The 13,611-nt window shown below is 38.4% G+C and overlaps 1 protein-coding gene across 1 annotated transcript in view; it reads right to left on the bottom strand.

The window, feature by feature from the left end:
- Positions 1 to 13,611, bottom strand: part of vps8 (VPS8 subunit of CORVET complex) — a 118,805-nt gene that overhangs the window by 28,280 nt on the left and 76,914 nt on the right. Inside the window, 3 exon segments of the mRNA XM_046837249.1 lie at positions 637 to 826; positions 2,880 to 3,049; positions 12,306 to 12,386. Of these exon segments, the coding sequence (XP_046693205.1) occupies positions 637 to 826; positions 2,880 to 3,049; positions 12,306 to 12,386 (441 nt within the window).

Raw genomic sequence — 13,611 nt, 5'->3', positions numbered from 1 at the left:
GCTTGCTGGCATGAACACACTGCTTCATGCTCTCAGTAGTCATCATACAGATTAAACCATATCAATAAATAATTCAAACACATTTGGCTTTGTAGCAGAGCATGAGGCATTGTTTTGACCAGAAATAGAGTTTCAAAGTCTGCTAAAATGAGCAACATCCACAGCCTGTCTATATATATTTACATTTTTGAGATGTGCTAACCTACTGTTATAGTGACCCTGATTGAACCATAAAGTTTGCATACAGTACACCAAAGCTTAGCACAAACCAAAAAATAACCTACACTGGACTACGGGCGCACGCCTCAACACAGCCGAGCATATCAATGCTTTATGAATTCGCTTCATTCATCATGCCTGATGAACAGTGGCTTCTGGGAACCTCATAAATCACTGACAACACCTTAACAAGTTAAAGTGACCTACATTAGCACATATATGAATAACAAATAGGGGAATATCAGTGGGTGTGAATTAAACTGTGTATCTGAATAAAAGAAAGTAACCCTGACCATGAAGAAAAAAAATCTATGTTGAATAATAGACAGTTTAACAGGAGCCTCAGGAATCTCCAAAGCCCCCAGAGAAACACACACAACTAAAACTGTAATATTTGGGATGAATTATAGATCAGACCTGAGCCAGAGAAGTGGATCGGGTTCGACTTCCGTTGGCGAGCAGGCGGTCTCCAGGACGAGCTCCCTGGCTGGATGTGCACTTATAACAGCTCCACGACTGAACCCGGTCTCCTGCAGGCCCGGGATCTTTACCAACGACCCCTTGCTCTTTCCGCTGCAGGCACTGGCAGTGATACAGGTGACCACAGCTGGACAGAGACACAGAAGTACATAAAAATACAAATTTTACTTCTTTGGTTGCTACTTTTTGCATATATTTGAACAACAAAGACTATTCATAAAAGCATTTGAGTAAATGTAATTTCGGAATTGTACATTAGTAATTTTTTGCCTACTCAAATATATAAGCCACTTTAACTCTCTACTCAATTACATTTATGATGTATCAATATATGTACTTTTTACACCTCTAAATTTCAATTGGGAATTACTAGTTCTTAGCTCTGAGTTTTCTGTTATGTAACTTTATGTTGTTAAATGTAGCACCAGGGTTCTGTGGAAACGTTGTTTTATTGACTTGACTTGACTTGACTTATTACAATTCGCAATCAGTCAGTCAGCTCTAAATATTAGGTTTTACTTCATCTAAAATGATTTGCTTCCATTTGTCCATTGAATTAACATGATATTGTAATTTTATTTATAACTAAAGATTACTTATTTTAAAGATTGCTTTACTACTTTTTTTTTTTGACCAATTTGTTTGATTTCATTCTGAAATATTGTGTAGAATTTGGTTAATGCAGTGTTGAGGTGTACAATTTGATTTGTATTTTTGGAAATAAAAACTGTTTTTTTGTTTTTTGTTACTAACATGTGACTTGGTGTTGAGGATTAGTGCATCTTTAAACCTACATTCAATATGAGCCAAATACACAAGTACTGTTTAAATCAGATACTCAAACTTTTACTCAAGTCATATTGGAATTAGTGACATGTAATGGAGAAAGTTTTGCATTAAGGTATTTATACTTTTACTCATGTATGATTTTCAGGGACTCTTTACACCTATGCACAATATATAATACTTGTGCACAATGCAGTATAAATTCAACAGCACATGGCATTACTGTATATGTATACATTTAGTATTTTATATATAAATATGGGAACCAAAAAAGGTTGCACAAAAAGTTAGCTAAATACCCCTAAAATATTCTAAACCATATTTTCTTATCCCGAAACAATGTAAAAAAATATGCATTTCTGTCTGAATAAAATTATACAAATAAACTTTGTTTCAGCTTCTCTCATTAGGGGTCGCCACAGGATCATCCACATGTTTAATTTGGCATGTTTTTACGCTGGATGCCCTTCCTAACACAACCCTCCCCATTTATCTGGGATTGGGACCGGCACTAAGAGTGGCTGGGGTTGAATCCCTGACCGGGGATCGAACCCGGGCTGCAGCGGTGAGAGCGCCACATCCCAACCACTAGACCACCAGGGGACCCTGAATAAAATTATACAAATATGCTTGTTAATTGTAACATTTCAAACTAAATTATGAATCGGAAGTAAGTGCATACAGTAATGATTTGTCAAACCCTTTATAAAATATGATTATCAGCCAAAATTATATAGAAATAAATCTATTTTTTTGGGATTATACTCCAATCAGGCATAAAACTATGACATTATGACCAGTGAAGTGAATAACACTGATTATCTCTTTATCATGGCAGCTGTTAGTGGATATATTATGGGATATATTAAGCAGCAAGTGAACATTTTGTCCTCAAAAATAATGTGTTAAAAGCAGAAAAATTGGGAGAGTGTAAGGATTTGAGCGAGTTCGACAAATTGTGACGGCTAGACGACTGGGTCAGAGTATCTCCAAAACTGCAGCTCTTGTGGGATGTCCTGGTCTGCAGTGGTCTATCAAAAGTGCTCCAAGGAAGAAACAGTGGGGAACCGGCAACAGGGTCAGGAAGGCCAAGACTTATTGATGCACGTGAGAAGATTTAACAGACGAACTCCTGTAGCTCAAACTGCTGAAGTTAGGTGTGTTGATGCTCGATGGGCTTAGAACTGTTTTGCCAGCAAAAGTGGGACCAACACAATATTAGGCAGGTGGTCATAATGATATGCCTGATAGGTATATGTTAGTTAAAACTTCTACTTGGAAGAAATGGGTATTTACTGATGAGTGTCTATGGAGCTCATTGACATATTAATAGTTTCTAAAATATGCACCTGAATGTTGCAAAAAATTATTCTGTATATGAGGTATGTTTGTACCTAAAGATGATGATCTCCTCCTCACTTTCTTGCCTCCTTTTGTACTGCTGCAGACAGATGTTGCAGTAGTCCTGTCGAGGGTGGAGTCCCCTACTGACGGCCTTCCGCAGGTGAGCCAGAGACCAGTGCAGATCCGAATTCAGAAGATTAGTAGTGGTTTCCAACAGAGTCTGTGAAAGAGGGTGTATAAAAAAATGTTTACATATGATTTTGAAATAAAACCAGGTATATCATGTCATTTTATGGTACACGATGCTCCTGTCGTCCTTACAGTGTAATATATATATATAAAATGCTTATTTTAAACAGTGAGTGAACCCAAAAAGGGCCAGTCATTCAAACAAGTGAACAACCATGTCTTTTTTTGTGCGAGTGTGAAAAAGTATTGCTTGTATGGGAATGCATAGTTTAACTGAAATAAAATATTCATGTGCACAACTACAAAAGTACAGTTGTGTTCAAAATTATTCAACCCCCACTGAAATTGATTGTTTTGGTCGGTTTGACATTAATTATGATCATTCAGTCATCCTGCTTACAATTAAATCAAAGAGGCACGTGTAGGTCAGACAAATATAACATAACATTTATAATGAAATAACCACAAATGTCTTTTCTGAGCTCACATCATTATCAGTTTTATTCAACCCCCAAGTGACATTCAATCTTAGTATTTAGTACAACATCCTTTTACAGTAATAACAGCTTTTAAACGTGAAGCATAGCTTGACACAAGTGTCTTGCAGCGATCTACGGGTATCTTCGCCTATTCATCATGGGCAAAAGCCTCCAGTTCAGTCACATTCTTAGGCTTGCGCACTGCAACTGCTTTCTTTAAGTCCCACCAGAGGTTCTCAATCGGATTTAAGTCTGGTGACTGCGATGGCCACTTCAAAATGTTCCAGCCTTTAATCTGCAACCATGCTCTAGTGGACTTGGAGGTATGCTTGGGATCATTGTCCTGTTGAAAGGTCCAACGTCTTCCAAGCCTCAGGTTTGTGACGGACTGCATCACATTGTCATCCAATATCTCCTGGTACTGAAGAGAATTCATGGTACCTTGCACACGCTGAAGCTTCCCAGTACCTGCAGAAGCAAAACAGCCCCAAAGCATGATTGACCCCCCGCCATGCTTCACAGTAGGCAAGGTGTTCTTTTCTTCATAGGCCTTGTTCTTCCTCCTCCAAACATAGCGTTGATCCATGGGCCCAAACAGTTCTAATTTTGTTTCATCAGTCCACAGAACACTATCCCAAAACTTCTGTGGTTTGTCCACATGACTTTTGGCATACTGCAGTCGACTCTTCTTATTCTTTGGGGACAGCAAGGGGGTGCGCCTGGGAGTTCTGGCATGGAGGCCTTCATTACGCAGGGTGCGCTGTATTGTCTGAGCAGAAACTTCAGTACCCACATCTGACAAATCTTTTCTCAGTTCCTCAGCAGTCACACGGGGACTTTTCTCCACTCTACGCTTCAGGTAGCGCACAGCAGTCGAAGTCAGCATCTTCTTTCTGCCACGACCAGGTAGCGTTTCAACAGTGCCCTTTGCCTTGAATTTGCGAATGATGCTTCCTATGGTGTCTCTTGGTATGTTTAACATCTTTGCAATCTTCTTATAGCCATTGCCCTTCCTGTGAAGAGTAATCACCTGTTCTCTTGTCTTCCTGGACCATTCTCTTGACCTCACCATGTTTGTAACCACACCAGTAAATGTCTAGAAGGAGCTGAGTATCACAGTCATTTTAAAGCTGCCTAATTGGTGCTTATTAGGCTTTATTGCTGCTCCCTGATATCCACAGGTGTTTTCAATACCTGATTGAAAACACTTCATTGAACCTCTGTTCTTCAGAGTGGTAGTCTTTAAGGGGTTGAATAATTATGTCAATGAAGAATTCACAAAAGAAACATTTACTACTGTATTACAAAACTAATTGATGTCATTTTAGTTGCATATGGTTCTTTAAGAAGTCCATGTAGGATTTCATTCTGAATACAATTACAAATGTACACTAAATTCCCTAAAACCATTTACAGCATTGGGGGTTGAATAATTTTGAACACAACTGTAAGTGTGCTAATAGTTGGGAAGCAATTAGGGATGTGTGTCTCCATAACTGAGGCCAATGGAAGTCCCAAAAAAAAGGGCAAAAAAAAAAGGGGAAAAATCAAATATAACTAGCTTCTGCACCCAAATAGTCGTGGGTGCTAATACTTTAATCTTCACATGACTGGGGATAAAACACAAATGTTCCGAACAGTGAGTGTGTAAGAAAGACAATTTAAACCATATTATCTTTATGGGGTCTGAATTACCTTCTGCTCCGTGTGTGTGTTTGTGTGTGTGTGTGTGTGTGTGTGTGTGTCACAGCTTGAGTGGAAATGGAAGGATGGAAACAGAGGCTGGGTAAATAAGAAAGATAAAAGGAGGGAAGAGTAGGGGAGAGAGAGAGAGAGAGAGAGAGAGAGAGAGAGAGAGAGAGAGAGAGAAAGAGAGATAGTCACGGCTATCAGACAGGCCTTTCAGCAGCCTTCCACTCCATTTCCTCTGATTGACAGGCTGCAAATTCCCTTCGGTCTCTCACACACACACACACACACACACACACACACACACACACACCTTGAGGACAGGGCATTTATAAACAGGTGTGCACATACACCAACACAATAATCTCTCACCCTCTCCTTTCACTCCACCTTCCTCTTTCCCTCACTGACTGTCTCTCTCTCACACACACACACACACACACACACACACACACACACACACACACACACACACACACACACACAAAACCGTAGATAGTCAAACACTTTAAAAGTCTCTTGTTTTCTCACTCAACCACACATTCTCTTTCTCTCACACACACACACACACACACACACACACACACACACACACACAAACACAAACACACAGAGTGCTGTAATAATGTTAGAAAAAGCCTGAGGCAAAGCTCTCTGTCTCATCTCAACCCCTCCCTCCATCGCCGATCTCACCGGCCCTCTTTCACACATTTGAAACACAGCCACGCCACTCTGCCCATCAGACCGCACATGGAGACGGAGAGACATGTGCGGTCAGAAGCCAATCAGAAGAGATTTGGATCAATCACACGTTCGAGAGCAACACCTGCGGCTTTAACGAGTTTAACGTCTCCCACTGTGTCTGTGTTTAATAAATAATTTTACTTAAAATAGTGATCACATCACCACATCAATCCAAGTCTTAGTTTCAATAGAATACACTGGAAATCAGGGGTCTCCAAACTTTTTTCTGAAGGCTACATACATTTTCCTTTCTTTAATGGGGGCCCGCGGTCGGTCTGTAACAGAAAATAACATGGGTCGAAGTGACTAGCAGTAATACTGCAGAGATTTTATTATGATTTTAAATATACTTATTAGGATTTCTTGTGCTAGATTAGTTTATTCTTTTGTGAGCAATACTTTTCAAGAGATATACACCTTATTAAAAACATTTTTTTTTCATATTCATTGCTCTCAAAACCAAAACATTTACTTACTTATGCATATTCAAATGGTTAATAAATATATGCATAAGTATATATATATGCATATGTAAATGTTAATAACTAAAGGTCGACCAATTTCACATAGTGATAGCTAAATTGGGTCATATTTGCAGATAACTGATTAATTCGATAGTTATAAAAATGGATACTGGATATAAAAACTAATCAACATAACCATGTAAAAAAAATGAAGAAAAAAAAACTACTGAATCTTGAAAATGTGCTAAAGAAAATAAATATATTAATTAATAAATATAATTATTGAATTAATAAATTATAAATAATGAATAGAATATAGCACTGTACAGGGCCTCATCTCATGTAAAAAAACAAACAGCACGTTGCGTCAGTGATTCACCCCCAGAGGCCGCTCTCGTGATTACAGCGGATGGGAAGCCGGAAAAACTATCAACATGGATTTTGGCTGATAGCTGATAGTTCCAGCAATCAACTATCGATGCCTTAATAACTATGAGAAGTTTATGTTTGAAAGCAAAATTTTATTATCACATACAGATATGATATGAGTAAAACTAAAAATATGTCTCTGGCATTGTTCAGCGGGTCGTTCCAATGTGGGGGCCGTAGTATAAGGACCCCTGCTGTAATGTAACGGAATCTCACAGTTGAATTCCTAAATATGATTGGTCAGAAGGTGATGAATCATTTCCTAAACAGCAGCTCTGAAAGCACAGCTTTAATGTGTATATCAATGCCCTTAGGTTTAATAGATTATGGTTTCTATAGCAACAACTCGTTCACAAGGACATTTATAGAAAAGATTACTTGTTCATATAGAGATTTTTGAATGAAAGCTTCTGGATTAAAGACCGGAGTGAAGACCATGCATGCTGGACAAGACTAAACCTGGGAAGATGTCAAGCATTTGTGAAAGTGTGTATTATTTAAAACTAAAAATGTAAATGTCAATTAAACAGCATGAAGCAGAAACACACTGACCTGCTCCATAAAACACATTCTACAACATTTATGAAAAACAGCTGGAAAAGTTTCAGACAATATAACAGATTTTAAGGTTCAAGGAAAGAAAGCATACTAAAGCACTAGTATTAGAACAAGCATGCATATTTCACTGTGTATGTTAGTGTCAGATTCTAGTGCTCAAGTAGACTTTCTTGTCAGTGGGCAGTACACACACTACTGTACTACACTCAGAACTTGATGTTGGCTGGTGGTAAAGTATGCTATTATGCATCAATGTTAGTGTGTGAGTATAAAAGCAGACTTTTAAAAGTATGCTAGTCTGCACTAACCGCTAAAAGTATGCTATTATAAAACAATTTCTATGTTAGCGTGCGAGTATAAAAGTATGCTGGTTTGCACCGTTGCTAGTGTGCGAGTATACAAGTATGCTAGTATACACCAATTTGTGTGTTAGTGTGTGAGTATACAAGTATGCTTGCATGCGGCAACTTTTAAAAATATGCTAGTACGCACCAATGTATGTTTTGTATGTTAGAATGCAAGTATAAAAATATGCTAGTATGCACCATTGTTAGTGTTTTGAGCATAGCCAGTCTGCATCAATGTATATGTTAGTATGCAAATATTAAAGAATGTTAGTATACACTGTTGTTAGTGTGCAAGTATAAAAATATGTTAGTATGGAGCAATGTTAGTATAAAAGTATGATAGTATGCAACAGTGTATGTGTTAGTAAGTATAAATGTTTGCTAGCAGACACCAATTTGTGTTAGTGTGCAAGTATAAAAATATGTTAGTATGGAGCAATATTAGTATAAAAGTATGCTAGAATGCATAAATGTATGTTATTATGTAAGTATAAAAGTATGCTAGTGTGCGAGTATAAACGTATGCTAGTATGCACCAATGTATGTGCTGGCATAAATATTCTATAGTGCCACTATTTTGTACAAATTTTGAGTAATAATAATCACTAGTATACTTGCAGCACTAGCAAATTTGCATGCTGACATACTAGCTTCCTTGTACATGTATGTATGGTAGTGTGCAACAATAAATATCTGGTATTGTGCTAATAATAAATTATGCTAGTATGCGCGCCGGCTTACTGGGACATTATCATACTTGCATGCTTGCCTACTTGCACACTTAAACACATACCAGCAACAATGAACGCTTGTTAGTGTGCAAGTATGAAAGTATGCAGTAATGAATATATGTAAGTCTGCAACAACGAATACTTATTAGTAGATCAGTATAAAAGTTTGAATATATGCATGTATTCACATGTGCTAGTACCCAACAATATATGCTAGTATAAACGTATGCGAGTATGCATATTCATGCCGGCATACTTGCATGCCAGCCTACTGGCACACACCATATTAGCATAATTACATACTAGAATATCTATACAATAGATGCTAGCAAAAAAGAGCTAGTATGGCTAGTATGCAATCCAGAATGAACATTAGGAATGTAGTGCGAATGAATACTTTCATTATACAGATATTTTCATAGGAATTAATAATTTACATTAATTAATTGATTGATTTGTTTGAATGTATAAAACAGTAGGAAAGCATGCAGGTATCCATGCAGGTATCCTTGTATACTGAGATACCGTCACTTGCATGCTCACTCGCATATTTAAAATCAACAGTGTTTATCGAGAAAAATGCAACCTCTCAATAAACACTGGAAATATTTTCTAAATTTTTTTTTTCCAGAGGCACAGAAAAGCGGTTCTGTCAGAGATAACACGGCTGAAGAGTAAAACGAGCCGTAACCGCTCCTTGAACTCATCACTTTCTCCGACTCAAAAGTGTGCTGTCGCTTCTCACGGTGCACGACAAGGAGGGAAATAGCGGACAAAACCAAACAAAAGGCAAATGTTTGATGTCAAAAAAAGTCTGTAAAGCAGTTTGGCATGAATATTTTAGCAGGAATGCGAAGACTCGTGCTTTATTAAACAACTCAGTGTGAAGGTAAAGTGATTATTTTTCCTTTTAAAAATAAAGGACAGCTGAGAGGAATGTCGTTAAAACTGGCAACAAAAACTGTTCCATTGAATTTGCTCGTTTTCATAACGTGAAGAAAAAATGACATTTCCACAGGAAAAAAAAAGGTTGCAGACAAACTGTAGAACAGTAGAAAAGTCTGCTATAATTCAAAAAGCAAAATCAAACAGAGAAATGTTTATGTGTATATATATATATATATATATATATATATATATATATATATATATATATATATATTATTAATGTTAATATTATTATATACTTTTTTTTTAATGATTGCAATTTGTTAGCTCCATCTCCTCTCATCCGTTACGCCAATGCAGGTTTATTTTTATTTTATAATGAGTGCTAATAATTGTTATTTGTTTCAGATATGTTAGGGACAAAAATCTGTACATAAAATACCATAAACATATTTTATATGTATATTTTTGAGTGTGTGGAACGGATTATCTGATTTACATCATTTTCTATGTAAGAATTCGCTTTGCATTACGAATAAATTCGCATTGCGCAGCACTTTTCTGTAACTGATTAAGTTCGCAATTCAAGTTTCCACCTCGTTTTAAATATTTACAAGAATATTTTGTGTTTATGTTGAGTTTAGTTTCACTAATAAACATACCTCTGTATTTGTCACTGCCCATGTTGGTTAGAGAATTAAAAAGCTTAAGATGTATTCATTTAAGGCATAATTTGGAACAGATTAAGTTACGATTCATTGTGAGTGTGATACATTTTAATCGATTGACAGCCTGAAAAAAAATATATATATATACAGTGAGGAAAATAAGTATTTGAACACCCTGCTATTTTGCAAGTTCTCCCAATTAGAAATCATGGAGGGGTCTGAAATTGTCATCGTAGGTGCATGTCCACTGTGAGAGACATAATCTAAAAAAAAAAATCCAGAAATCACAATATATGATTTTTAAACTATTTATTTGTACGATACAGCTGCAAATAAGTATTTGAACACCTGTCTATCAGCTAGAATTCTGACCCTCAAACACCTGTTAGTCCACCTCCACTACATTTATTATCCTAAATTAGATGCACCTGTTTGAGGTCGTTAGCTGCATAAAGACACCTGTCCAATCAGTAAGAATCCAACTACTAACATGTCCAAGACCAAAGAGCTGTCCAAAGACACTAAAGACAAAATTGTACACCTCCACAAGGCTGGAAAGGGCTACGGGAAAATTGCCAAGCAGCTTGGTGAAAAAAGATCCACTGTTGGAGCAATCATTAGAAAATGGAAGAAGCTAAACATGACTGTCAATCTCCCTCGGACTGGGGCTCCATGCAAGATCTCACCGTGGGGTCTCAATGATCCTAAGGAAGGTGAGAAATCAGCCCAGAACTACACGGGAGGAGCTGGTCAATGACCTGAAAAGAGCTGGGAGCACCGTTTCCAAGGTTACTGTTGGTAATACACTAAGACGTCATGGTTTGAAATCATGCATGGCACGGAAGGTTCCCCTGCTTAAATTAGCACATGTCCAGGCACGTCTTAAGTTTGCCAATGACCATTTGGATGATCCAGAAGAGTCATGGGAGAAAGTCATGTGGTCAGATGAGACCAAAATAGAACTTTTGGGTCATAATTCCACTAAACGTGTTTGGAGGAAGAAGAATGATGAGTACCATCCCAAGAACACCATCCCCTACTGTGAAGCATGGGGGTGGTAGCATCATGCTTTGGGGGTGTTTTTCTGCACATGGGACAGGGCGACTGCACTGTATTAAGGAGAGGATGACCGGGGCCATGTATTGCGAGATTTTGGGGAACAACCTCCTTCCCTCAGTTAGAGCATTGAAGATGGGTCGAGGCTGGGTCTTCCAACATGACAATGACCAAGCACACAGCCAGGATAACCAAGGAGTGGCTCTGTAAGAAGCATATCAAGGTTCTGGCATGGCCTAGCCAGTCTCCAGACCTAAACCCAATAGAGAATCTTTGGAGGGAGCTCAAACTCTGTGTTTCTCAGTGACAGGCCAGAAACCTGACTGATCTAGAGAAGATCTGTGTGGAGGAGTGGGCCAAAATCCCTCCTGCAGTGTGTGCAAACCTGGTGAAAAACTACAGGAAACGTTTGAGCTCTGTAATTGCAAACAAAGGCTACTGTACCAAATATTAACATTGACTTTCTCAGGTGTTCAAATACTTATTTGCATCTGTATCATACAAATAAATAGTTGAAAAATCATACATTGTAATTTCTGGATTTTTTTTTAGATTATGTCTCTCACAGTGGACATGCACCTACGATGACAATTTCAGACCCCTCCATGATTTCTAAGTGGGAGAACTTGCAAAATAGCAGGGTGTTCAAATACTTATTTTCCTCACTGTATATATACACACACACACACTAGGGGTGTAACGGTAGCCATAATTCATAGTTTGCACGTACCTTATTACGTAACATATATATATACTGTTAAGTTTATACATTATGGTACATACTGTAATATATTCAATTATTAAGTTTACTACCTCCATACTGATCACTATTCTTTAAGACTCCTGGGTTGGTCGGGCCGTGTCTCCACTTATGATATTTGAAATATTTATTTTGAAAAGGAAGAGTATTGGAAAGTAAATTTTCAAAATATATCACATTATGGAACCCTTATCCATTCTCATAGATTAGAATTTCATGCCAAAATATTCTCATCATCTCCAGCATTAGTATAGTTTGTTACCATAGCAACCACAGATTCTACAGCTAAAAGTATCCAGGCATCAGTCTATCATCCTCAAATCTTAATTTTGTTCGGTTCAAGAAATTCTGCACATTACACACAATTCCACAAAATCAGATTTAATACAGACTTACTGAGAAAGTTCTCTCACACACACACACACACACACACACACACACACACACACACACACACACACACACAAAATGTACCTGTTCGTAGTTGAATGTTTCCAGCATGCCCAGAATGAGGCCCTGGATCTCGGCTAACTTCCCCTTGCCGTACACGGGGTCCTGAGGAGGTAAAACACACACAATCCAATCAGTGAGTTTATTTGGCTGGGCTCCTGAAGCTACTGTTCATTGCTTGCAGTGAAACAGCAGGCTGGATGATGGAGCCACAACTCAGAGAGCGACGCTCCAAATCTGCACAGCGTCCAACCAGCCTCAGCCGAGTGGAATACCAACACACACACACACACACACACACACACACACACAAATACAGATGTGCCAAGTCAGTAGTGGGCATGTTATCTGCCTGATGCACACACTTGGGTAATTCTGCCCACAGCAGGAGCTCACACCCAACCAGTCATGGAGATCAAATTCGTCCCTCTCACACACACACACACACACACACACACACACACACACACACACACACACACACACTCACAGTCTAAATCATATTAAGATGTGCCGGCTCAAGTCCAAAAGCAAAAGATCTACATGAGTAAAGTTCCTGGTATTCAGAGTCTGGTACTGAATTTCTTTAGCTAATGTAAATGACCTTGGCAGATTTTTCTTCAGTAGAATTAGACTTCACAAATTCCCAATTGCAATGAATCAGGAACCAAAAGAGGACATCTAACAAAATGGGAACTCCCAGTACAGCCTGTGACTGGACATGAAAAATAGTTACGCACTAAAAAAAACCCCTAAAAAACCCATACTTTTTATTAAGTGATATTTTTGATAGCACTCAATCCTGATCCTCTGAACGACAGAAGGAGCTGAGCCTACCTGTAAGAGCAACATAACTGATTCATTCAGCTAAGCTGTGGGAGACTAAAACACACACACACATGCAACAGACTTGATCTTCTGAATCATGATTCTAAGGTGATATTCTCACAGCAGGTCTCCATCACAGAGAGAGAGACAGAGAGAGAGAGAAAAAGAGAGAGAGAGAGAGAGAGAGAGAGAGAGAGAGAGAGAGAGAGAGGTGGGGGTGGGGGTTGGGGGCTCAACACTGAGGTGATCTAAAAATGTGATGATCAGCAAGAAAAAGCAACGCAAAGAATGAAACGCGAAGAAAAAAAAGACAAGCACGACTCCTGTGAGGTGACGTGACAAGAATCCGTCATACAGAGTGTCCTGCTCAGTTCCTGAGTCACGTGGTTCATATAAAGATCTAAAACAAAACCAAAAAGCCTAGGGTGCAGGGGGACATTAGAACAATATGAGCGGTGACTTAATAACACTGATTATCTCTTGTGCACCTGTGAGTGGGTGG

Source organism: Silurus meridionalis, chromosome 24 (genome assembly GCF_014805685.1).
Source record: "Silurus meridionalis isolate SWU-2019-XX chromosome 24, ASM1480568v1, whole genome shotgun sequence".
Lineage (NCBI taxonomy): Eukaryota > Metazoa > Chordata > Actinopteri > Siluriformes > Siluridae > Silurus > Silurus meridionalis.
The sequence above is the reverse complement of the archived record's forward strand: the minus strand, read 5'-3'. Positions and strand labels throughout refer to the sequence as shown.